The following is a 27,952-nucleotide window of genomic DNA, read 5'->3' as shown; positions in this document are numbered from 1 at the left end:
AACTCTACTCTGCTTGGCAAACATAAATACTTTTTCTAGTGTCAGCAACCGACAGAGAGAGACAGATCGCCGACTCACCTGATACATGCCGCAGACAAATTACCTGATACATGCCGCACACAATTTGACAAGACTAGCATTGAATTCCATTCAATTCGTATAGCTTTGTCGTCATCGAGATTATGGATTCTGGTACGCATGTGTCAGCAAAGCAGAGTACTGTCGTGTCTGTCCGTCTGTCTCTCTTTTTGCATTTAGAAACCCTAATTTCTAAACATAGGATAGTAGAACTGATTCTGTAACCAGATCAGGATCCCTTCTTTGAGTTCTAAACCCTTGTTTTTGCCAATAAACCATGGACCTAGAAGATTAGAAAGCGACAAATCAAAATGCTGGAACTATGGAGTGTATCGCCATTTTTCTGTACAACTAAGACAGGGCTTGTACTGTGTTCATGAGTGGCATTTCTCTCTCCTTGATAGAGAAGAATTCAATACGATGGAAACCTGGAACTTGGAAACAGAGCAGAGAACAGAAAGGATTTCTTCGAACCGTGCCATGACAGCCCATCTCTGAACTCTGGGTGGTTAACTATTTAATGAGATAATTAATGATAAACATCATTCACTCTGTAGCAAGTCCATCATACGCGTTTCATTGAGCGAGGCGATTGAATATAATACGATAGTTTTATCTGAGATTCAGTCCGGGACTTATTTATTTGGACCTGCTCGTGTGAAGCAGGTTCCATTCCAAGCCAGTCAAGCAAGTTTCTTTTGCTAGCTTGAGAGAGAGAGAGAGAGAGAGAGAGAGAGAGAGAGAGAGAGAGAGAGAGAGAGAGAGAGTATGTTGTTTTCTTCCTTTTCTCTCCTCTCCGTCATATGAATTTGGTACAGCCTACAAGTCCTCTGGGAGATATTTGGAGCAATGGAACTGTAAACAAAACTAAGCACCAATGTTAGGGATAAAACTGTTTGAAAAGTAGATTCTAGGATTTTGATTCTGGCTCAATATGCTTTGAAACTTAGTGGAGCTAGAATAGGATTTGTAAAGTAAGTGTGAAGTGAAAGGATCCAGAGTCCGATATTTGAAAGTTGCAATGGAAATTCTGTGTGCCATTTGTGCAAAATAAATAAAAGAAAGCTTGTAAATGCATTGATTTAGAGGTCAATCTACAGCCGTGGAAACATAAGACTTCAAACTTAAATCCATTGATAGAGGTGATTATTCAGAACCCTTCAATCAGAGTTGAGGACTAATTGGTTTGGAGTTGAATCTATGGCTGTGGAAAGCAATATTTCGAACCTGAATCCATCAAGGAGATAGATAAAGCTGTTCATTTGGAACCTGGCAGTCAAAAGTAAGGACAGTTGAATAGAAGATCCACTGGCACGAGCAGATATGAATCCATTTGTATACATTAACTGAATATATTCTATTTTAGAGGCTTCAAAATGTTTTGAGTGTCAAAAGCAGAGTTTTTCCTAGAGACTGGGGACCTAGTTTTCCTCGTTTGCAAAAGCACACAATTACTAAAATCTGTATTGTTGTTTGCTCTATTGTTGCATATGCAATGCGCATACTTAATCTGATCATTAGTCTTGGTTGGAGGTCCTCAAAGGTTTGCACATGGAAATCTGACAGATTTTCGACAAACTCTCTTCCATTTGTAGCTCTTAGAATATCTCATTGCGTACCAGCCAAATTAACAAAGTACCCTTTCTCAAGTGGTTTCAGAATATGGTAACTAATTCTGGGGTTGTGATAAACCAATGAAATAATGGCTGCACACGATCAAAGAAATTTGGAAGTCTCCTCTGCCTTGGAAACTCAAGTGCTTTCTATGGATAGTAATGACAGCAAATGTTCCTACAGGGGTTGTAGAATCTTCTAGTTATCTGACGGTTGACAGTTGTCCAAGGTGTAAACTGCGATCTGAATCCATGTCACTTGTGATGTGGAAAAGAAGGGAACTCAAGGCTTTCTAATGCAAGGCAATTGGATTTTGGACTGAAATGAACACCCAAAAAGTTAGTATTGGGTCAAACTGAGTCATCCTGAGAGATGTGTTTCTTATACACAGCAGATTGTTAGGGCTTTTGTCTAGTCATCTGTTTGGACCATTGTGAATTGTTGTGCCTTCTCCAAACACTCATATAAGCTTGTCAGTCAACTTATACAGCCTTGGACATTGCAACAACGCTCAGAAAGTCTCATGGTGAATGTACTGCCTTGTAACTGTGGGTTGTTTTTTGTACTATTTTGTATTTATTGATATTCTTTATTCTCTGTGATTAGAATAAAACTAGCATTTTTGACAGCTTCGTGTTAATCCACAAATGTAAAATTGGTGTGGAGAAATAACTTTCTTCATATCGAGAAAAGCAATGGGGAGAAAGAGAGCTCTAAAGAGAGAGAGAGAGAGAGAGAGAGAGATTTACGAGAGAGAGAGAGAGAGAGAGAGAGAGAGAGAGAGAGAGAGTTGTGGGGCAAGACAACACAAAAGCAACGAAAGTTGAAAAGAGCATTGAAAGACGAAAGGAATTAAAAAAAAAAACCAAATGCTTTTTTCTTGCAATGGTTTGGTAGGATCACTAGCATACATGTGTTGAGCTAAAAATGCATTAGCTTGACATAAACAACTCCAAAACACGCTTAACTAATGAAGAAACCTCTTATTTTAAAAAGAAATGCCATCCTAAAGTTATTGTGTCCCACATATAAAACCCTAATTTGGGTGTTCCATACTTTCTATAAATATGCATGTAGCCTACCACTTTCCCTCAATCTCGTTTTTGCAAGTTTCAAGAGCCGTATCCTTGCTGCCTACACCCCGTTTGTGGAGGACATTGCAGTTAGAGCTTCCTCTAGCCATCTACTACCATTTGGTGCTTGATTCCAGTCTTTGTTTTTTGTTTGTAACCGTTGCATGGTACCTTGGAGTTGTTGCCTATAGTTTGCTGCTGCATTTGGTACTGTCACTATTAGCTTGGAATTGTCGCCCTGATCTTTTGTCTTCTTTGAATGTTGCGTTTTTAGTTTTTGGTTGTTGCCTTGACATTCTCTCACCTCTGTTTGCCGTGTTTGCACCTAACAAGTGTTGTCTAGTTTTTCTCTCTCCTTACGTAACTGCGTTTTTAGTCTTTCTCTCTCTTGCATTGCTGTCTGCATCAAATCCAACCTTTCTTGGTTTCGTTTGTTGGTGTTTGACACACGGAGGTTGCCTTTGCTACGATTCGGGATTCGTTTGGAGTATGATACACTCTATAGCTCATAACCTCTGCCTTGATACTAGAGATATGAGAGTTGGAGGTTCAGTATTCATTGCATAGTGTGTTTGCTGCATAAGCACTGTGTACTCATTATTCATTCACTTTATTATTCATTGTGTTAATTGGGACTAAGCTACCCTAACCCTAATCCTAACTGTGTTTTGTATTTATCAGCTTGTGCTTTGTCGTACAATTAGTTTTGTGCTTTTTGTGTTTAGATCATTTTTTTACATCTAAGTACTCTTTGAGAAACCTTAGCTTTTGATTGGAAAGCTCATTTATGAAAGCAGGAACAATAGAAGGGTTAGACAACTTTGAACACATTTAGAACACTACTTTAGTCTCCATAGCCATGGACAGAAATGATTAGGAGTAGGTTTCTCAGCTTGCTACTATCCAATTTAACATGGATGGAGAACCATCAGACTATCATGGAGTCCACAAACCATGTCAAATTTCTGCGGCTGAGTATGATCTCATCCTTATGCATAGGGCTTAGTAGGAGGTTGAAGGTAAGTGTGAGTTTTTTCCTTTAGATTCGGAAAACTAATGATCTTGCAAGACCTGCAGAATCTCCAGTATAGACTGGTCATTCGCAAGTGGAACCTGGCTCGGATTACACCATTTCCACATTACTTCTTTATTCAATGTTAAATATATTTTAAATTCTATTCCAATTGATTCTGTATTTTCTGTTGGATCGAGAGATGCTAATCAATAAGAGACTCTTCAAAACAAGCTTTGGTTTGAGTAATGAGGAAGACATGTATTTCTTCATGAACTCAAAAACTGGGTAGGAAGCTAAAAGAATAACTTGTAAGTATTCCTATCCTTCCTTTTCCTTAAAATAATTTTATTTCTCATGGTCAATATGGAGTAGGTGCATCTTCATCTAGTGCATTTAATAAACAAAATAAAACAATTATGTTTTCCACAACAACATCCATCACAAATCCATTTGGGCTTCCATTCCTCCCTCGCTCCCTCATCTTCCGTTGTATCTTTCTTTTCACTTCCATTAAGTGCACCACATTATTTACACCACACCACACTTGGGGGGTTTTGCATATTTAGGCACAGCCTTTGGGATCTTTACATACTTGTTTTTGAGTGGTGTACCTAGGATGAAGGCTTGATCTCCCACACATATACTTTTGGGCTATCCCTCTAGGAGTGCATCCCATACATACTCCAGTGTGGATCATTTGGTATCACAATTTGTCTCTATGTCATTACCTAGTGGACCATCCGATCATTTTGTAGTGGCCCAGTTGACATTTGGCCAAGGCTATTATGTCCCAATGCCTCCACTTGCACCTACGGTATCATATGGCTCTATGACCGTTTCGGTACTTGTTTTCGAGTGGTGTACCTAGGATGGAGGCTTAATCTCCCACACATATACTTTTGGGCTATCCCTCTAGGAGTGCATCCCATACATACTCGAGTGTGGATCATTTGGTATCACAATTTGTCTCTATGTCATTACCTAGTGGACCATCCGATCATTTTGTAGTGGCTCAGTTGACATTTGGCCAAGGCTATTATGTTCCAATGTCTCCATTTGCACCTATGGTATCATGTGGCTCTATGTCCATTTCGGTACCTCTGCAATAATCGGCACTCCTTGGACATCAACAGTCTATTTTTGTCTATTCATCTTTATCCTCTTCTCCTTATTCAACACCACCATTACCATCTTATCCTCCATCTTATTCCATTTATCCATCTTCCCAGACACCTCATGGTTCTAGCTCCTCATTGGCCAAGCATGTATTTAATGACAAGACTTGTTTCAACGGGTCAAACTACACTACATGGTCAAATTTGATGAGGTATGTCTTAGACTCTAAGAACCTATGGGATTTAATGTAGGGGTTGGAACCCCAACCTGATCCCACTCTTGTTCCATACAAGGTCATCTGTTTATGGAAGGCTCATAATGCCTCTGTTATTGTTGACGAGCTTATGTAAGGCTTGTTGCCTGAGTTTCACTCTTAGCTTTAATATTTCGACTTAGCATCCGAGCATTGGGTACACTTGACTGACTGCTATGTGGCTCGGGATAGGACCCATCGCATCAGTTTGGATCATGAGCTCCAAAATTTCAAAATCAGAGACAAGGATGACTTGAAAGTCAAGTTGACTGAGTATCGACGTCTCCTCGCAGAGATCTTAACCATTGGTGCTCCTAAGTCTTGTGACGATTAGATTATCCCGTTCCTTAACAAGCTGCCACGAGAATATTTTCATTTTATACAGCATGTGATTTTGCAGTATTCCGAATATCCACATTTTATGAGTTTGAGTTTCAGCTGTTGCGTTATGCACAATTGCTCGATTAATTTCATAATATGTCCTCGATAGAGGAGGCTCTAGTTGCATCTTCTCAGAGGGGGCAACAAGGCAAGGATACACAAAACTCAAATCAAAATCAAAATAGGGCTAGTAAAAACCAAGGAAACTCTCAATCTTCTCTTAAACTTAGATGGTAGAATGTACCTAAAAAGAATAGGTATTATTAACATTATCAAAAGGCCATTATGACGATGAGTGTCGATCTAAGGCAAGATATACTTTTTTTTTTCTCTCTCTCTCCTCCCCCTCTGTCTCTGTCTGTTGTCACTGTCTTTCTCTCTATATCAATAATTGGTGTGTAGAGTAAGAATAGCTACCCTTTGCCTAAGCCTTAGGTTAAGGCTTTTTAGTATTAGTTAAGGCTAATAATCGTATGGCATTCGTTTAATTAATGCTTCTAAGTGGACGATTGTTGGTATGGAATTCAACGGCACAATTGAAGGTGTAGTGTAGTGATGATTACGAGGATAAATCCTAATCGCACATTTTGATTGTAATGACGGCACAATTGAGAGGAGATGGTGGCGTTGTAACAAAGTCATCGTGATTGATCAGTTCATTGGCTAGCTCGTAGTTAATTTTCTTTTTTATATTTTCTCTGGGCCAAATCTAAGAATTAGACCCCTGCACCTCAGTCGGGTAACTCCCAATAAGGAAAGCAGGGTGGTGGCAATCCTGAGTAGGGGTAGTGGTGAGGCAAGACCCACATTGCCACCGGTTAGTCATCACAGCTGACGAACTACTCAACTCTAGAGGGTTTGTCTAACTGGTTTGTAGAGGCCCACATTGTCTCCTCAGAGACATTGGATGCAAGTCTTGTTCACATTTGCGAGTTATCTCTTGATGAGATGCTTGCAGAGGCCCACTTGTCACAGCCAAGCACATTAGTATCCGTTTGGCTTGTGGACAGTGGAGCTATCCATCACATGACTCCTAGAGTGGATATTTTCATTTTCCGAGCCCCTGTAGTCGGGAGTGTCTACATAGGAAACAACTCCTTGGTTAAGATTCAAGCCTAGGGTCATGTCAGTTTTTTGAATGACTTGGGTCTAGATCTTGCTTTGCTGGATGATGTTTATCATGTCCCCTAGATTGGGGTGAACTTGTTGTCTGTTTAGCAACTTTGCTAGTTGGGACGAGCAATTTTCTTCACAATGAGAGGTCATGGATTCACTAGTTTAGTGATTGCTCGCGGCATGGCATAGCCTAATGACCTTTATCACATGACGCACTTTCTTTTCGAGCTGATTGTGGATGACTCGGTGTTCCATTACTTCCAGGCTTTGGCCATTATACGGGAGCCTACAAACTTTAAGCGTCTTTGGTATTTTCACTTACGACATATTGGCTATGACTCTCTTTATAAGCTATCGTGTTAGGGATGATTGAGGGCCTTCCATGCCTAAAACTATCTCGTGAGGCCTGTAAAGTATGTTAGCTAGGTAAGTAGCATCGTACACCCTTTCCTTAGCAATCTATCACTCGTGTTGGTGGAACCCTTTAGGCTCATTCATGCGATTTTTGCGTTCAGCAACACCATTTTGCTGAGGAGAATAAGGAACTGTAAACTCATGATGAATACCTTGATCCTTACAGAAGTCATCAAATAGATTGGATACATATTCACCGCCATTGTCACTGCGAAGAGTCTTTATAGAGAATCCAGTTTGAAATGACTAGACTGCCAAAGAGCTAGTCTCCTGGTCCATGTTTGCATGCAGGGGGGGCAAAAGCCAGCAAGGGTAGACTCATCATTTGAGGGAAGCTGTTGAGAATAGCAAATGATGCTTGTATGTACTCCCATGAAGGCTTGCCCATAAGTGGCTTTGTATGAGAGAGAAGCAATGATGAATGCTTTAGGAAGAGATGTCCAAAATCCCATAAGCACGATGAGGAAAATGTCAGAAGTGGTGCAGCAATGGAAGCGTAAAGAATATGCTGAAATAAATGCTGAAACACAAGACAGAAGAAAGAATGAACACAGTAGACAGATGAGAACTCAGATGTATGCTCGGGAAATGGAATCCATATCGAACACGAGACAGCAGCATACAACGGTGAGTCACTGGCTGCGTGGGCTCCTCAGCACCGGCTCCTCTCTCCCAGTAGAATCTCCACTGATGGCTGAAGCACTACAGACTGTGGAGGAGGAGCCCTATAAATAGCCACAAAAGTGGGGAGCATAAAATGCAGGTCGGCCAGCATTTAATGCTGGTCGGCCAGCAACAAATGCTAAATAATACATCATAAATGGCCACTAAAATGTGCCATAAAATACTGCATAAAATGCCCAGCCTCTAACACAGACTCACACCATGAGCTGACTAATATCTGCTAACACCCTCTCTCAGATCATGTGTGATCGGATACAATGAAATAGTACAATGATGGAGAATCATAAACTACACAACAAAGAAACACCAGAAGGACCATGGATGTCCAAGCGGTGAGTGGCCAGCCCACCACCAAGATGCCTCGGAGAGTATCTGATGTCGATGTCGATCGTACCAACAACACCTGAAAATAGAGAAGACTCATAGCAGCTCTCTGTGTAATGTCACCTATGTCACTCAGGACATACAAAGCCAATCTGCCAAATATGTCTCTGAACATGTGACCATGGAGTTCTCGCCTTTGGCAAAACCACCAAAGTGTCCCCTCATGTGAGCTCCAGACGAAAGCCTCTCGCTCTCTGTCAAGAAGAACAGCTCATCATGAACCCAGAAATCAACGCCAGTCTCTAGGATTTCACTGCCAGATACCGTCGATGCGTCAGGGACGTCCCTCTCTGGAACCTGTGCACCTGTATCAAAATATAGATGAGGCACTGCAGCCCCACCAACACCCGCTCACACTCCCTCTCTGGCACCGAGGAGTCGTGAGGGATGACCGCATCACCACCACTAGAAAGCAGCCGAGGAAGGGGCCACCAAGCCCTTCCCGCGATCCGAAGAAGAGGATCCCTTCCGCGCCTTGGACTTCTCCTTGGTCGGAGGATCGGAGTCGAAGTCTGATGAAGGAGAGGACTCATCGGTAGAGTCACCATCCCGCTTCATCTTCTGCTCCTTCTTCCTGGAAGCCGCTAACTTCTTGCAGTCCTTCCGCAAATGTCCCTTCTTGCCACAGTGGTAACACTGGGCCTTCGACTTCTTCTTCCCGTCACCCCTCTCTGAAGCTACATAAGCCTCACCTCCATAATGTGCCGGAAGCCGCCCCTGTAATCTCAAGGATGCCTCATGCTCAAGAAGCATCGAGGACATATGTGTAAAACTGACAGGAGACGATGATGTCTGCGCCCGCAAAGCATTGGCCACTCCATCAAACTCCGGGGGGAGCTTGTAGGAAGTGCACGGAGGAGCCATATGGAGAGGATAAGAAGAGAAGTAGAAGAAAAGAGGGTCGTTGAGAGAGTGAGCACAGCCAAAACGCAACCAAAAACACCAAAAATAGTGAGTTCACATGCAATATAACCCAAAGGCTGACCAAAATAAGCCAAAAGCTGCTGCACAAAGTCAAAAAATCAGTCAAAAACTGCCAAAAACAGCAAAAACGGCCTGAATAATCAGAAAAACAGGCAAAAATAATGCTGTAAACAGCAAAACACAGGCTGCAAACTGAAGAAACAGGGGCTAAAGACTGTTGCCAGCAGGTTGATGAAGAAAACACGGGCAGCAAAGAGTGGAACAGCAGTAAACGCAAATCTGTCCAGAAAAACGCAAAACGCAAATGCTGAAACACTGTCGCCAGCAGCAAATCAGCAGTCGCCAGCAGGAAGGACAGCTGGCTGATCAGCAAGAAGGGTGTAAATCCTGAAATCAGCAAGAAAACACAGCACAAATAGGTTGCAGCCTGAAATCTGATACCATGTCAGAAGTGGTGCAGCAATGGAAGCGTAAAGAATATGCTGAAATAAATGCTGAAACACAAGACAGAAGAAAGAATGAACACAGTAGACAGATGAGAACTCAGATGTATGCTCGGGAAATGGAATCCATATCGAACATGAGACAGCAGCATACAACGGCGAGTCACTGGCTGCGTGGGCTCCTCAGCACCGGCTCCTCTCTCCCAGTAGAATCTCCACTGATGGCTGAAGCACTACAGACTGTGGAGGAGGAGCCCTATAAATAGCCACAAAAGTGGGGAGCATAAAATGCAGGTCGGCCAGCAACAAATGCTAAATAATACATCATAAATGGCCACTAAAATGTGCCATAAAATACTGCATAAAATGCCCAGCCTCTAACACAGACTCACACCATGAGCTGACTAATATCTGCTAACAGAAAAGTGGTACTATCCAAAAAGCTATAAAGGCATGTACTTAAAACTCATTTGAATGGAATGGTACTTTTCAGTTTGAGTTACTCAAGATTGTGTTTATGAGTCCAAGCTAATCTATCTTGGAACCTAATTCGCTTGAGTTACAATTCTTTATCTCAATTATGTCGTTCTCTGTGGTCCCATATTCTCTACCGCCTTTAATGGCGCATTGCACTTTTTTTTGGTAGTGGATATTGTAACTAGATACATATGGGTATACTTCCTCGAATACAAGTCTGATGCCTTTATTTATTTCAGTGCTTGGGTGTTGTTGGTTCATAACTAGACTAGTCATTGTGTGGATACTATGAGGAGTGATTCTAGTGGTGAGTTTACCTCCCATGAGTTTTTTGAGTTTCTACAAGAGCAAGGCATCGTATGCTAGCTCGTCTCTATCAACTCCTTTGCACAGAATGGAGTTATAGAGTGTAGGAACTCGACAGTTTTGAATATGGTACGCTCTATACTATTCGTAGTAAAGCTTCTTGAGTGCCTTTGGGTCGACGTTGTTAATATGTTAGTCGAGGTTGTTAACATGTTAGTGTACATCCTCCAACTGATGCTCGACTACGGTGGTCCCTAAAAAGACTTCGTACAAGGCATTCTTTGGCTCTTGGGTTGTTATTTTTCACTTCAGAGTTTTCGATAGCCATGCTAATACGCATACTTGTGATAACAAGATGTGACAACTCACCTCCAAGTAGATCTTTTGATTTTTGTGGGCTATTCTCTTGATCCCACTGTCCATTTGCACAAGGATACCTTCGATTAGCCTTTTGATGCTTATATCTATCGTTTTATTATGGGAAAATTACTCTGGTTGATTCATACCAAGCAGATCTTGCATTCTTAGTTAGTTTGCTTAGTTAGTATTTTAATGCACCTAGAATGTCTTATTGGATTGCTTATCTTCGTATATTAAGATATTTAAGGTGTACCTATAATTATGGACTAACTTATGGTCATGGTTTATGCTTGCAGGGATACACCGATTTTGATTGGACGGGAGATCTTGACACCTGGTGTTTCAATGGAGATTATCTCTACACCTTGGGCATGGCATCCATCTCTTGGGCTAGTTGTAAGCAGGAGATGTTGGCAACTTCCACAGTGGAGACAGAGTATTGGACTTTTTTCGATAGTGCTACGGAGACTATCTATTTGAGGAACTTGCTGGCCGCATTAAGTTTTCTTGCAAGTCACCTACAATTGTCTACTGCGACAACCAAAGTGCCATTGCTCTTGCGGACAATCCTATCATCACCTCTCAGACACAGTACATGGCGGTTCATTACCATTTCACTAGAGAGTAGGTTGACCTAGGTACCATTGGTCTAGAGTTTGTGTTGTCAAGTAATAATTTTATAGGTATTTTGACTAAGGCGGTTAACCGGCTAGTTCTACATTATCTTTATGTGGATTGGCTTGGATATACCCTCCTCTACTTCTTTCGATTGATGGGAAGAGGGTGCTTTCCTCTTACTTCTCATTTTAGTTTGAGAGGGGGCAATTTCTTTCTCTTGATAGTGACATGATAATGTTTACAAAATTTTCACTTTCAGACATTTATGTATTTTGTAGTGTATATTATGGACTTTGTAACTTTATCCACACTGTTAGTATGATATGATTATAAAAGGACGCTTGGACAAGTGAACAATTTTTCTGTGAGAGATGTCCAAGTGACACCGTTGTATCGTATTCTTTATAAGCATGAATACTTGCACCTTCCTTTGCATTACCCTATGTATCGGCATTCTATTCATGTAAACATATATCTGTATGTATTTATCTCTTTTTGGTCACCCTTGGAGTGGTCAACCCTAGATCCACCATACTCGTGGCATTGCTCATGGCAGTCTCTGAAGGCACTACTTTCCTATACTTACATGTTGGCTTTGCTTGTCTTGCTTCCTTCCGTGTTTTGCCTCTCTCTCTCTCTTAATATATTCTCCATAAGATTGGCACACGCCCATACACTTCAAGAATCCCTAGGTACTTACCCTAGTAGTGTGTGGAATTGCTTTGCTTGTTTTATGAAGGTAAGAGAAACTATCTATGCTTATTTTCCCATACTTTGGGGCATGGTGACTAAATGGGACAAAAACTAATTTGAAACCATAACTTAATGCTAAATATTTTAAAAAAGTTACACCAAAATCCCTTCAAAAAAGAAGAAGAAGAGAAAAACATAAGTCCATTGTTGAATCCGTCTTTATAGGACTTGGTAGGCTCTTGGATAGCTGATGTGCACCCGACACCTTGGCTTCTTTGGGGTGATTACTTGGGCTTCCTTGGTAAGATAACCATTGCCTCTGTAGTCTTGGTAGGTCATTGGACATCCGACGTGCACCCTTTGCCCGATGCCCTGGCTGCCTTGGGGTGGGATGCCTTGGAGTCAAAGAAAATATATATCAAAGGCTTATTTTTCACGGCTCAATTTTGGGCCCGAGAGGGGGTGTTGAGCTAAAAATGCATTAGCTTAACTTAAATAGCTCCAAAAGGCTTAATTAATGAAGAAAACCTCTTATTTTAAAAAGAGATGCGATCCTAGAGAGTTACTATGTCCCACATGCAAAACCCTGATTTGGGTGTTTCAAACTTTCTATAAATATGCATGTAGTCTACCACTCTCCCTCAATCTTATTTTTGCAAGTTTCAAGAGCCGTATCTCTGTTGGCCACACCCTGTTCGTGGAGGACAGCATGGTCAAAGCTTTCCCTAGCTATCTGTTACCATTTGGTGCGTGATTCTAGCCTTTGCCTCCTGTTTGCAGCTGTCGCTTGGTATCTTGAAGTTGTTGCCTATAGTTTGTTGCTGCATTTGATGTCGACGTCAGTATCTAGTGTTGTCGCCATCAGCTTGGAAGTGTCGCCTTGACCTTCTCTCTGCTCTAAATGCTACATTATCAGTTTCTGGCTGTTGCCCTAACATTCTCTCATCTTTGTTTGCTGTGTTTGCACCTAACAATTGTGATCAAGTTTTTCTTTCCTCTCAAGTAAGTGCGTTTTTAGTCTTTTTCTCTCCTGCACTGTCGTTTTCTTTAGATCGAGCCTTCCTTGGCTGCATTTGTTGGTGTTCGACACACGAAGGCTGCCTTTGCTGCGATTCGGGATCCGTTTGGAGTATGACACACTCTACAGCTCATAACCTCTACCTTGATCCGAGCATTGTGTGTTTGCTGCTTCATTCACTTTATTATTCATGTGTTCACTTTATTATTCAATGTGTTCACTGTGTCTAAGTTCGCCTAACCCTAAACCTAATTGTGTTCAATGTTTATCCGTTTGTGCTTTGTCGTACGATTGGTTTTGTGCTTTTTGCGTTTAGAGCATTTCTTGATAACATGGACACCCTTTTTTCCTTGCTGTACTATATTACTAGGAGAACTAATTAATTGCACAAATAACAGACAAATACTCAGAATGAAATGAATGAGAATGTAAGGATGGGTACAAGATCCTCTGGCCAAGTGAAGAGAGACAAAATATTAATAAGGAGCTCTAGGACTTGTGCCAACAGTAAGAGTATTCACACCAAAGGTGAAGGCACAAAGTAGAAGATGAAACACAAGGGTTAGGGACACTCAAAGAGGCTGTCTAGACTGTATAGAGCTGAAAGAAGAGTTGTGGATGCTATGAACAGCAGGGTGGAATGTGTGGCACTTGTACAGATCCTAAATGTGACCAAGTGCCAAGTAGATAGGACTTGATGTTGAATAATTTGGGATGTCAGAATTTTTATGTTTAGTAGAAGGCTGTAAATGCAGCTGTCAGGTGATGATTAGATGAGATGACAGGCTGAAAACCTATGTTTGCAGCAGCAAACAGCGGTGTGAACGTTTGGAGCACCTATTAGCACTAGAGCAGGTGTGGAGGCAGCAGTGGCTGCGTTTGGGGCTGGGCAGGTTCAGACAGCATCATCTAATCACATGCAATCTTTGTGGATAGCTGGAGCAGTCAAACAACCACCTGGCACAATTCAGATGTAAGACAATTGAATAGTACCCAACTCAACCTGCTCTCTAAGAGTAGTAATAGTGGACCCAAACATGCTTCATTTGATGGGACAAGACAAGATTGTCTACAAGAGCAATAACATTTTGACACGTGCTAAGGAACTGATGTAGGTAGATGGTCTTTGCAATACCATCTTTGAGTACTAGTTAACCTTTGGAGGGGAAGTGTCCATAGTTTGCTACTTTTCTAGACCAAGAAAATAGAGATTGAGGGAAAAAATGTAGCCGCCATAGGAGCATTGAGTATCCTGTGAAGATATGCTAGTGTTTGCACAAAGAAAACATAGAATATACGAACACGACTAAAACACAATATGTTAACTTAGATAGTAATGCAATAAACACAAACCCTAAAAGCGAAATGCAAAATGCACAAACACAAAGAGAGAAGAGAGAGAACTTTGAAGTGAATGAATGAATGTTATAAATGATGGAAATAATGTATGAAATGCTCAAGGGTAGAGCTGTCCAACAATAGGTGGCTCTCGTGGGAGCGGGTTGAGGGAGGGGTTGATGTGTCATTTATCGGAGATGGATCCTGAGTGTAGTAACCACTAGTTGGAGTAGAAGCCGATGATTAAAAGTGCTGAAAACACAAAAATAACCTGTTGTAGATGCAAACGCAAATCAGGCTGATGCTGGAAATGGAAGGGTAGTAGGATGGAAAACAAAATGCATCAATCTTTGGGGTTGGAACTGGTATACAAAGCAATGTAATTGCTCAAAGATGATGGCAATTGATCACCGGCAGCAATGGGAGGTTGGGCGATAGCTGTAAACTAGGTAGCGGCAGTTGCTCGGGGAAGGACGGCTAGAGAAAGAGGGGTGATGGCTGAAACCTGCTAGACAAGGATGATGCTGAATGGTGGGCAACTTGTCTATTTATAGATGGAGAAATATCCTCCCAAATTAGGGTTTTGTATGTGAGACACAGAAACTCTCTAGACCCGCTTCCTGTTTAATGAAATTATCACATGTTTTGGGGTTTTTCTAAAGAGCTAATCGGTATGGAATGAATTTTTAGCTCAACAACCTCTCTTAGGCCCAAGATTGGAACTAGAAGGGGATTGGAATAAAAACTCAAGCCCATTTTTTCCCCAAGGCGTCCCGGCGTCCCACCCCAAAATAGCTAGGGCATCAGACAAAGGGAGAGCATAGATTGCACCAAGGGGTGCTCTGTGCAATGAAATGCATAGAGTAGTGTGCTATATGATGAGAATATATATGTAGCAAGTGCCACTTGGACAGTGTCCCTTGTGGGAAAATTGTTCACTTGCCCAGGCGCCCTTGTACAAAGATGATGATAATCATGCAATGCAAAGGGAAGGTATAACAAGGGAGACCGATGTCGAAAACATGTGCTGAATCTTGTAGAATACCAAGGGTAGGAATCCCCTTTCAACCTTGGATGTTGAAACCGAAGGAGAAAGAGGAGCTTGATATCGGGCTTTATGTGGTGTCGAGAACCATGATGAGAGATGAAGATAAGAATGAAGCACCTCGATTGGAAAAGCAAGGTAGAAGCCACTGCTATGGTAGCTTCAAGAGAGATGCTACACAATCCACCTTGGGAGGGGAAGCCTTCTTACTGGTAGAAGAGCAAATCTCTTTGGAAGATGAAACCATGAAAGAAACAGTGCACATCCCATGTCTCTTGCCCAAGAAGGACCAGTATAGACTTGCTAGCCCTACACTAAAATACAAAACCTTGCTAAAAGATCAGAATCTACAAAATAAAGGTTAGTAACAATGAGATGTAAAACAAAAAATTAGAGTCAAATAAAAAATAATACAATGAGTGTGTATGCATAAGTGATCGCAGTGGAAGATTGAAGAAAGAAAGACTAAGGATGTGGCCGTGTATGTCCATTAGCAAGTCTTTGCCAATGAAATGCTTGACAAGGTGGAGAAGTGGTTCTAGATGGCTGTGTAGAGGATGACCTACAAATGGATGCAAAGAGGGCAATGGGTGAGGAGCTAGCAAACCGATCGATTAATCCTTCAAGAGTATTAAAAGATATAGGCTATTGAGGCTGTCCACATGCCATGTGTCCAGGGGCCATAGGGATAGAAGGAGCAAATGCCGCAGTAATAGGGAGCGTAGCCCCACTAGACTGTCCAACAAGAGCAAAGACAAGCATAATAGTCTGTTGAGGTTTCTTAGGAGGAAAACCCTATGATATGTTTCCCTAGGATCCAACTTGCACATGAGACACGATACAAGCCAAACTCTACCATAAAAGGGATTGGACATTAGACTCACCTCCTAGCCGTAGAGCCAAATGGTCTCATTTCCCAGTTGTAGAGCCAAATGGTCTCACCCCCGGGCAGAGGGCAGCACATCAGGTCACAATCACATCCAAGGTTGTCACGTCCGATGGTGTCCGCTTAGTACCGTCCGATACTAGTACGGTACTAATCGGACTAATAAATCTTGGATCTACATCCGATGAGAAAAATTGTACATATAAATTTAATACCTATACTGAATGCTGGAAAGTAATACACTTTAAATATTTAGAGACTTTATACTAGAAGTTTACATATTAAGAGCTTGAGGATAGAGAGGATAGCCAATGGAGAGCTTGAAAGTGGAGGTAGGTGGAGATGTGGCGAAGGAGAGCTTCAGAGAGTGGGGTTAGAGAGCTTGAGGAGAGAGTGTTTGAGAATAGAGAGCTTGAAAGTTGAGCTTGAAATTTGAATTTGAAATTAGAGAGGGAAAGAGAGGGAGAGAGTATATTGCTAGAAGGAGAGAGAGAGAGAGAGAGAGAGAGAGATTTGGGGTATGTACAAGTGTGTTGTGAAGAGGAAGCCTAAACAACACCCACAATTTACCCCAAAAGTGACCCCAAATGGTCACAAGCAGGCACTTGAAATAGTTGGATAGTTTCCCTCGGATGCCATTGGACATGATCGGACATGTCATATTGGATAGGACGGATCGGGTGAGTTGACGTGTCCGTCAGACGTGGACAACTAGGACCACATCCCAAGGGTTAGCGTCCCATACTACTAGCCCACACCATCTTGGTGTATGGATGCGTTAGCCAACGGGCCAAGAGTCCAAGAGTGTGAATGTGCTCAATACGGCCTTGAGTCCTATAAATAAGACTTGGATGTCCTAACCTTGAAGTGTTCTTTGTGCATTCGCACTAAGTCACTTTGTAACTGTGAGAGTGTGCCACAGAAGAAGAAACACGAGTACAGCGAGAGAGAGAGAGAGGGAGGAAATAGAAGACGAAGGAAGAAATACTGCACTGATTGAAGAAGAATGCTGAATAGAATGATGAGGATTGATCAGTTCCTGCATGCAGCCTGGAGCGTCAGTGAGGCACCAGATCAAGCAAAGATGATGAAGGTAGCACCAATGATGGAGAGTGTCGGAGAGGAGTGTGTTGAAGATAACCTGCATAAGTGAGAGAGTGATTAGTGAGGTGGCTATAAATAGCCAATACCCTCCAAATTTGGCCGACTGTTGCAAGAGGCCCTAAATCTGACCGGCTGCAACAAATGCATAAAAATGACTGCATTAAATGCAATCCGTCTGCTGAAAAAAATGTGAAAAATGATGACAAAAATAACCAGGAGTCGTGGAGCAGTCTAGCATTGACTAGAGGTGGAAGCCTCCTGACAGACTAGGGAAATGTGTCTAAAATGGGAGAAATGCACACTAAATTGCTAGAGCTCCCATGTCTTGGTCAGACTTTGACAGGAGCTCACAACCAGGAGATGACAGTTTGACATGACAAAAACAGGTAGGCTAACACTCCCTAGCATTGACTAGAGGTGGAAACCTCTTGACAGACTAGGGAGATGCACAAGAAATGTATCTAAAATGGAAGAAATGCACACTAAATTGTTAGAGCTCCCATTTCTCGGTCAGACTTTGACAGGAGCCCACAACCAGGAGATGACAGTTTAACATGACTAAAACAGCTAGGCTAACATCCCCTCTCAGATGTTGGGAGTATTTGAAGACCCAGCAACCTTATGTGATGAAGTATAGCATCTAGAGGCAAAGGCTTTGTGAAGAGATCTGCGGCATTGTCCTTTGTGGGATAGTAGGCCCCTGCTAACTCGGATTCCATGATCGGCTCTCGAACATAGTGATACTGAACCTCAATATGCTCATGTGAGCATGAAACATTGGGTTCCTCATCAAAGCAAGGCATTTTGGTTGTCCATGCACGACTCCACAGGTCCTGTATGAGGAAAGCCAATCTCTGCTAACATACGACGGAGCCAAACTACCTCCATGGTGGTAGAATAAAGGGCATGATACTTAGCCTCTGTAGAAGAAAGAGCTACAATAGGTTGCTTCTTATTGCTCCAAGAGATAGCTCCTGATCTAAGGGAAAAAGCATAACCTATAGTGGACCATCTCGAATCCACATCACTTGCTCACACTCCATCCAAAAGAGTAACATCCTCTCCATACATGATCCCATAGGATCGAGTCCTCTATAAATACCGAAGAACGTGTAAGGTTGCTCTCTAGTGATCTTGTGTAGGAGTCTTCATAAAAGAAGATAGCAAAGACACCACAAAAGAGATGTCTGGCTAAGTGTGAATAAGCCCGATCAAAGAGCCAACAAGGCATTTGTAACAGGTAGCATCAATAAGGGGATCTCCGACTACCATAAGCTTGGACTCGGGGTCCATGGGGCAAGAAAGAGGCCGACACTCGGCTAGATCAAACTCCGAAAGAAGCTCGGAGATGTACCTATGCTGTGAAATAAAAATGCCTTGTGCCATTTGATAGATCTCCTGCTAAGGAAGAAGTGAAGGATCCCAAGATCCGTAATGTCAAACTTGTTAGAAATCAAGCTCCCTGTATTTCCCCATCCTTCTTTATGTCGTGTGTGACAGACTGACTCCAACTAGATACAGCTGTTCATGTGTGTGTCATTGAATAAGTCGGTGTAGGGTTAATATAACCTTAGTCGGGTATTGGTCAGTTAGACCTAGAGTAACACTTACTCTTACTTTGTGTTTTTTTAGACAAAGTGTGGAATAATGAAGAAGAAAGAACATGAGCCTGAAGGCTCTTGAGTCTGCTCCACTCTCTGTCTGTCTCTCCCTCTCTTCGAATATGGTATCAGAGCTAAGTCTGGTGGACTCTCAGGGGGAGGAGGAACTGAAGAAGACCTGCAGAAGTTGAAGACTCAGTTTTGTCAAAGGTCAAGCAGGCTGCCATTGTTTTCTTGAAGGTATGCATTGTAAGTTTGTGGTCTTCATTGGATGAAATGCTGGCAATGGCTTGCTGGGGAGACTTGTAAGACTTCATTGAGCACATTAGAGTGCCTGGTCATCATCATTACCCTCATCACGTGCTGCTGGAAACAAGATTACAGACCTGCGTGACTGTGCCTGATGCAGGCTGAATCTCCATTGCCCACAAATCAACACATTGGTTGCATTCTAAGTGGTAGAATGCTTGGTTATGCCCTTGGGGAGGTGCTCAAAGGTTATAAGAAGCAAATGCATTGACGGGAGCTCATGTGTGAGCTGTAACAGTGAAATACAGATCTGGAAAACAGTGAAGACCTGCTGTTAACAGTGACAGGGCAGCATATACTTGACCTTGGTTGATGTATTGAAGTCATATGACACGTACTTTGGCCATCATTGAAGCATAGGCATTTGCTTGAAAGACATATGTACTTGCTCTTGTGCATTGGAGCTGCAATTTGTGATCAAAGTACTCTGATCTGAGAGCTTGTGACAGGCTGAAAACTGTTATGAATCTATGAGAAGCAAGCACTTAATGGTCCTGGAATATTAGATGACTTTGGTCAGTACTATGTACTGTATGACTTGGCATATAGCTTGCAGATGTCTTGTGGATCAAGAAGGGAGTTGAATGCAAAAGTTTGAAGCTACAAAGCTTTCGATACATCTATTTCTGTTAGAGTTGAACCCCCTGATTGGGATGAGCTAGTTGCTTTGCTGTTGCATGAGGAGGTAAAGCTTGGATTGAATACATGTTCTAGTGCGTCTCAGGGTAGAGACACTGTTTTGTACTCTAGCCAGTGTGGCAGAGGCGGCAGAGGCCGTGGTTTGTTTCGAGGTCGTGGTGACACTCGGAACACCTATGGACAGCAGCAACAGGGTAATTGGCATAGCACAAATATACAAGGCCAGCGTGGATCTGGCGGCTCTAGAGGTAGGGGGAGATCACCCCGTGGTAGAGGTGGTGGGTCTGGTTTATGGCAGTCCAATGATCAGTCAAACAGAGATAAGGATTGTTATTATTGCAGCAGATATGGACACATTGCAAAGGATTGTTACAAGAAGCAGGGAGATATGAAGGCAAAGGGCAAACAACATGGGCACTATGCATCTTTTAGCGGTGCTCATGATGAGCAAGTTGACAGATTGTTTACCATGCAGCATGTGTCCAAGAATGCATCTAGGCAGAATAAAGATGATAGATGGTACATTGGCTTTGGGGCTTCAAATCATATGACACCCCATGAAGAGTGGTTCGATGAGATGGTTGGAGGTTTACATGGTTATGTGTGTACTGGGAATGACACCCAGCATGACATTCAGCACACAGGAATTGTTCCGTTGATCGTTTAGCGGTGCTCATGATGAGCAGGTTGATAGATTGTTTGCCATGCAGCATGTGTCCAAGAATGCATCTAGGCAGAATAGAGATGATAGATGGTACATTGACTTTGGGGCTTCAAATCATATGACACCCCATGAAGAGTGATTCGATGAGATGGTTGCAGGTTTACATGGTTATGTGTGTACTGGGAATGACACCAAGCATGATATTCAGCACACAGGAATTGTTCCATTGATGATGTCTGATGGCAAGAAAAAGAGCCTGCATGATGTACTGCATGTATCGTCAATAACCAAGAATCTTTTTTCTGTGGGATAGATGGCGGAACAAAACTTGCAGGTGAGATTCAATAAAGATGGATGCTTTATTGAAGAATACGGTAATGGCTGCAAATTAATTGCCAGAGGCAGAAGGGATGGCAGGATGTTCACATTGGACGTATCCATTTCAAAACTCAAGGCAGCCATGTTTGCACATGATGAGAGTGCTATTCGGGATGTAGAGATTTGGCACAAAAGGATTGGCCATGTCAATGTACAAAAGCTGAAATCTATGTGGCAGAAGGAAGTGATACTTGGATTACTTAAATTCAAGTATAACGACTTTGGTCATGTATATCCTGCATGTCAGTTTGGAAAGCAGGCAAGATTTCCCTTCATGAAGCATGTAAAGAATAGTTCGAGACCCTTGCAGTTAGTGCACTCTGATGTTTGGGGTCCGTCTATAATACTTCGTTTGGAGGAGCCCATTATTATGTATCTTTCATTGATGATTTCAGTAGGTACACTTGGCTGTATATATTGAAGCATAAAGATGAAGTATTTGATGCATTCAGGGACTTCAAAAAGCATGCTGAAAATGAGTTGGGCTGCTATATCTCTTGTTTAAGATCGGATGGAGGCGGTGAATATGTCTCTAAGGAGTTTGATAGGTATCTTGCAAAGTATGGGATAAGAAGGCAGCTTACTTGCAGCTATACACCGCAGCAAAACGGTGTTGCAGAGAGGAAATACAGGGTACTGATGGAATCAGCTAGAGCTATGCTGAATGAAAAATGTCAGCCTAATGCTTACTGGGCTAAAGCAGTAATGACTGCTGTCTATGTGCTGAATCGAACCCCTACAGTAGGGATTCATGAGGTTACACCTTATGAGAGGTTGTATGGTCACAGACCTGACATTAGGCACTTAAAATTTTTTGGATGCATTACGTATATGCATATACCAGATGAAAAGAGAAAGAAATTGGATCCTGAAGCAGTAAAGAGCGTGTTTTTGGGTTATGCACATGAAAGCAAAGCCTATAAATGCTATGTGCCGTCTACGCATGAGACGTTGATAAGCAGGGATATTGTCTTTGATGAGTTAGCTTCCTGGTATGGGAATCCAATTGCTGTGCCTACTGATGGATGAGCTAGCATGGGTAATGCTGAAAATACCCCTGCAGTTAGTACATCTATGAGTGGTCAGACAGGTGATGTATTATCTATAGTGAGTCCTTGGTTTGGCAGATTGTGGAATCGCACTCCTACGTCCACTGACACGGATATGTCAGTGAGGGGGAGAGTGGATAAGGGAAAAGAAAAAGTGTTTGAGGATGTAACAGGACCTTATGAGTCGTCCGGCAGTGATAGCTTGGAGAGTGAGTTTGGGATTCCGTTTGTTATGACGCAAGGTGCTAGGTAAAATCGGTATGTATCACCTCATGAGAGGTAGGCTCAGAGTGAGCCACAGTTGAGGAGATCTGAGAGGATTAGAAGGCCAGTTGATAGGTACTCTTACACTGGATATTCAGCCCGTCATTATGCTTATATGATGAAAGTGATAGGTTTTAAAGAACCAACCAAGTTTGATGAAGCATTTTTAGATGAGAACTGGCGTGCTGCCATGGATGAGGAGTATTCAGCTTTGACTGAAAATGGAACATGGGATTTAGTGCAGTTGCTTGATGGCAAAGTCCCCATTGGTTGCAAATGGTTGTACAAGGTTAAGTTTAAATCAGATGGGTCATTGGAATGCTACAAGGCTAGGCTAGTTGCAAAAGGGTATGCGCAGTAGTATGGTCTTGACTATGAGGAGACTTTCAGCCCTGTGGTGGCTAAAATGGCTACTGTCAGAACCGTCGTTGCATTGGTAGCAGCTAAAGGCTGGAAACTATGGCAGATGGATGCAAAAAATGCATTTGTGAATGGTGAGTTGCAGGAAGAGGTCTACATGGAGCAGCCTGAAGGCTATGTGCATCCAGAATTTCTAGCACATGTATGTAGGTTGAAAAAGGCATTATATGGGCTGAAACAAGCACCCTGAGCATGGAATGCTCGAATTAGCAGTTATTTACAGCAGCATGAGTTTAAATTGGGTGATGCTGATCACAATTTGTTTGTGAAAAAGACAGGTCATGGCTATGTATTTTTGGTTGTCTATGTTGATGATCTTATCATCACTGGAGATGATGAGAGCGGGATTGTTGACATTAAATCATGTTTGCAGGCTGAATTTAAAGTCAAAGATCTTGGTGAGCTGAAATATTTTCTAGGCATTGAGGTAGTAGTGTCTACGCCTCAAGGCATATGGTTGCTACAGAAGCAGTGTGTTCATGACATGTTACAGAAGTATGGTATGGCTGAATGCAAGGCTATGGATACATCCTTAGAGCAAAATGTCAAGTTGCAGATTGATGTTGGGACAGAGATTGAGAATGTAACCATGTATAGGCAGATGGTAGGCAGCTTGATCTACTTGACTATTACTCGTCTTGACTTGAGCTATGCTGCGGGGCTGATCAGTTAGTTCATGCATAAGCCTCTCAAACTGCATTTGGATGCAGTTAGGAGAATCATGAGATATGTAAAGGCTACAACAAATTATGGGCTGTTTTATGTATATGGGAAACCCCTTGGCTTGACAGGGTTTACTGACGCTGACTGGGCTGGTTGTGCTTATGACAGGAGGTCAACCAGTGGCTATGCATTTGGATTGGGCAGGAGCATGATCAGTTGGCAGAGTAAGAAACAACCTACAGTTGCATTGTCTAGTACAGAAGCTGAGTACCGTGGTGCGGCCTTAGCGGCATGTGAAGCTATTTGGCTACAGAAGTTACTGAATGACTTGGGAATCCACTTGGACAACAAAGTGAAGTTACATTGTGATAATCTAAGCAATGTTATGCTTGCAAGCAATCCTGTCTATTATGTAAGATCGAAACACATTGAAGTTCATTACCATTTCATCAGAGAAATGGTACTAGCAGAGCAGATTGACTTGATGCATGTGAAGACTGAAGACCAGGTAGTTCATCTATTTTAGTCAGCTGCTTGGAGTGTTGCAGATGGTTTGAGCTTGAGGGGGAGTGTTGGAAATCAAGCTCCCTGTATTTTCTCATTCTTCTTTATGTCGCGTGTGACAGACCGACTACAGCTAGATACAACTGTTCATGTGTGTGTCATTGAATAAGTTAGTGTAGGGTTAATCTAACCTTAGTCGGGTATTGGTCAGCGGGTATTGGTCAGTTAGACCTAGAGTAACACTTACTCTTACTTTGTGTTTTTTTAGACAAAGTGTGGAATAATGAAGAAGAAAGCACATGAGCTTGAAGGCTCTTGAGTCAGCTTTACTCTTTGTCAGTCTCTCCCTCTCTTTGAATAAAACTTCTGGCTCAAAATGTGCGGAGTCCAATCAACCTCTTGTGTAGAGCTCCCAGTGATGATAAGGTCATCCACATACAAAATAATCAGAACATAGCTGTCACCTGCAACCTTGTGGTAAAAATTGGGGTCATGTACCGATCGATGGAAGCCACTTTATAAGAAGAATCGATCAATCCTTTGGTACCAATCTCTGGGAGCTTGCTTTAGGCCATAAAGGGCCTTCCGTAACCTGTAGACATGGTCCTCCTTCCCCTGTATAAGAAAACCTGGAGGCTAGGAAACATAAATCTCCTCCTCTAGGATGCCATTCAAGAAAGTGAACTTGACATCCATTTGGTAAACATACCAATGATGATGGGCATTGATAGCCAAGATATCTGGAATAGTAGACATGCGAGCCGTAGGTGCGAAAATCTCAAAATAGTCCAATCTTGCGTGTTGTGGAAAACCCTTGGCAACAAGCCTAGCTTCGTGCTTGTCCAATGAATTATCTATAAGATATTTGGTCTTAAAGACCCACTTCACACCAATCACCTTTCCCTTCCGAGAATGCGAAACCAACTCCCAAGTCTAATTTCACTTGATATAATTGAGCTCAGCTTGTATAGCTTGCCTCCAAACATCTTGTGCAAGAGCCTCATTAACTGTAGTAGGCTCTCTATCTTGAAGAATCAGTGATATAAAAGCATAGTTCACACAGAGTAAACTATCTTGTTGGGCCTGTAATCGAGTAGATCTGCGTGGATGTGAAGGGTTAGCAGGAAAGTGAGAAACACCAGAATCTTACATAAACCATCTTTACCAGAAAGGAATGTGGAGAGGCTCATCCTGCTGCAAGGGAGACAAGGAAGTCTCAGGTACTTGTAATGCATGTGTTGAAGAAAGGGACTTCCCCTTATGAAGTGAAGGGACATTCTCCGGATTTGAAGAAGGCTCTCCTTCTGACGTTGAAGAATCTCTAGAAGACTCCGACGAGTACTCGGTGAAGAAGTAGCATCTGTCAGGGGTGAAAGGGAAGCAGGAGTAGATGTAGGAGTAGGTGGAAGGAGAGGAGCCGATGACGAGCGAGGGGTGTTAATAGGGAACCTGGAAGGAAGAAAAGGAATTGAGGGTAGGGGAGGGTGAGTTGTTGATGACGAGGTATCACTTGCACAAGAACCATCAACCGGATTGTCGGAGGCCGCACCCTGATTGAAGACCACAACCGGGCTCACCTTAATCCTCCGTGTGGATGGGTCATAGAGCCGATAGCCCTTCACGGTCATGTTGTAGCCCACGAAGATAAGCTTCGGTGACTTCAAGTCAAGCTTTGTTTGCCTCTTCTTCTTGTCCACATGGACATATGCCTCGCATCCAAAGATACGAAAATGGGACACAGAAGGCTTCTTCCTAGAGAAAGCCTCGTAGGGGGTCATGTCCGCCAAAGCAAAAGTCGCAGGTCGGTTGCAGATGTGAATCGTGGTAGCCGCCGCCTCACCCCAAAGGGAATGCGGTAGGCCCCTATGCTCTACAGGCCATCTCCAGCATGGTCTGATTCGCCTGCTCTACCACACCATTCTTAGATGGTGTGTTCAAATGGGAGTGCTCCACCCGAATCTTGTGATCTGTGCAAAACTGAGAAAAGAGATTAGAAGTAAACTCACTATCCGCTTGTATGCCTCGGACCTTGGAAGTTGTTTATGTCTCCACTGTCCTTTTCTGTGGGTGGTTAATTCTCTGATTTGCTGCTATTAGTTATTGTGCTTGTAAAGTTTATGTTGTACTGCCTTTTAGGGTTATGGAAGGCCGGTTTTAGAGGGGCCTTTGGATAGTGTTCAAATCCACTGAGGATCATTGATGGGGGATTGGGACGTGACTATTAGGACACCCAATGGAGTCTCTCTTATCTCACCTTTGATCATGATAGAGGTGTGACTTGCACTCTTTACTTTTAAAGAACTCAGCAGTCTACAGGACATCGTTTTAAATGGAGCTTGTTACATGGGACTTCTGGATGGCCAAATGTAGACATGCCATGGATTATTAGACCACCTCTAGTCCAAAGAGCCCAGACTCTTTTGCAAGTCTGGATAGAGATTATTCACACTGTCAAAGCTACATGTCCTAGGCTAGAGAGCTTGCGCAAGAGATGGGGAGCTCTTTTAGCCACCTGGAATTCAGGCATCATCTTTCAGCGACAGCCTTGCATGTCTTGGCAGTAAGATAGGGTCTTCATTGAGCCCATTGTTAGGACTCTCCCTTTAGAGCAGCCAATTTTGGAGATTGCCTTCCCTTTTTCTGTTGGTCTGGGCTCAGTTCTGTGTTTTGTATACCATAGTTTGCCAGCTGAGCTGAATTTCTCTTTTTTCTTGGGGGAAAGGAAATATGCACTGCGAAGCTGATTATGCTGCTTCTACCGCTTTTAATGCAAGTCCTGAAGGTGTTGCAAGTTGCAGGTGGGTTATTCTTGTCATGTGCTAGATGTATCTTGGGTATACGTAAAGATGCATTAATACATTGTAACTTCACTTGGAATGACCTCAGTATTGGCACATTAGCTGCTTTAATAAATAGATTAGTTTACATCTTTGAAGTGCCTGATGGTTTTGGTAGATTGAAACTCACTAATGCATGCAATTTTAATGTTATATTCAGGGACATCTAGTCAGGACTACGGTACTGTTGAACGTGGTATGGCAGAGGTGAATATTTTGTGTTTAAGTAAACTTTGTACACACCAGGATACAGGCCATGTAATGTGCAATGACAATCTTTCTAATAGCCTTGCATGCTGCATGTTGATTGTTTTGGAATTCTTAAAGTCACTGGAGTGTCCTATTAAATGTTAGTGTGGTAAGTTAGAGGTTGAGGAGGATGCTAAAATGTACTTACGATGCAGAAATCCAGTGAGAATGCTTATGTAACAGTGGATGGTGATAAGAGGGATCACACTATTAGTGAGTTGGAGAAAACCGCTGGTACTAAACCATCTGAAGAGAGGCACCATGTTGTGGACAGTTATGATCAGCTGGATGCTACAAATGTGAAGGCACCTGGACTTTTCCAACGAGCTAAGGAGGAGGTTGAAGCCATTGTGGGAACATTACATGAGAAGCATCATCCTGTGAAGCAAGAGTTCTCACAAGAACATCATCACACAAATGCAAATACTAGTGATGCATCATGTTGGATAAGTATGGGAAAAGCATTTGAGAAGATCTGTGGCAAGCATGACACCTAGGCTTGATTAAGTCTCCTATGTATTCTTTCGTTTGTTTTTGTAATTCCTTTTCAATGTGGGATAGAAAGTATATTAGGAAATGAGAATAGCTACAGCATTTCCAGGACAACATGGCTTCAGTAACTTGTTCCTCTAATGCAAGTTTGCTATGAGACCAACTGTCCGAGCTAACAGCAATGCGCACAGGTTATAACTAACAACTTAAGACCACTGAGCTTTAATAGGTGCTGGAAAAAACACAGCTATTTCTGATCATATATGCGAACAGAACCAAGGTGCTGGTAACTGGCGGACACCTTAAGGCTTAAATGTTATGTTGAGGATGACTGAAGTGACCCAAAACAAACATGTTAAGGATATTTTGAACTGTGCAAACTTGAAGTGACCAATGATCAGGAAGGTGTAGCTCCCTTGAAAATCCTCATATCATTTCAAACTTGATAGCTGACAATCTGTCTCAATATCTAAAAGCTCTCTAGATACATATGAGTTGCTAACCTTTTTTGGACTCAAAATGAATATTGATTATAAATGAATA

General features: G+C 42.4%; 1 protein-coding gene across 1 annotated transcript; it reads left to right on the top strand.

The window, feature by feature from the left end:
• The first annotated feature begins 48 nt into the window (after positions 1-48).
• LOC148033989 (uncharacterized) lies at positions 49-27,952 on the top strand. The gene is made up of 4 exons (XM_087681986.1): positions 49-192; positions 10,935-11,262; positions 26,829-26,875; positions 27,073-27,952. Exons 2-4 carry the CDS (start codon positions 11,010-11,012, stop codon positions 27,412-27,414), a joined length of 642 nt encoding a protein of 213 aa, XP_087538112.1. The 5' UTR covers positions 49-192; positions 10,935-11,009; the 3' UTR covers positions 27,415-27,952.

The sequence above is a fragment of the Lygodium microphyllum genome, chromosome 7, assembly GCF_053477565.2.
Source record: "Lygodium microphyllum isolate KBCC chromosome 7, Lygodium_microphyllum_v1.1.10, whole genome shotgun sequence".
Taxonomy (NCBI): domain Eukaryota; kingdom Viridiplantae; phylum Streptophyta; class Polypodiopsida; order Schizaeales; family Lygodiaceae; genus Lygodium; species Lygodium microphyllum.
The sequence above is the reverse complement of the archived record's forward strand: the minus strand, read 5'-3'. Positions and strand labels throughout refer to the sequence as shown.

Coding starts and splice junctions, on each gene's coding strand:
- LOC148033989 (XM_087681986.1), top strand. CDS start 11,010: ATGGCATCCATCTCTTGGGCTAGTTGTAAGCAGGAGATGTTGGCAACT. Junction 11,263..26,828: donor CATTACCATTTCACTAGAGA/GTAGGTTGACCT, acceptor TGTTATATTCAG/GGACATCTAGTCAGGACTAC. Junction 26,876..27,072: donor TTGAACGTGGTATGGCAGAG/GTGAATATTTTG, acceptor CTTACGATGCAG/AAATCCAGTGAGAATGCTTA.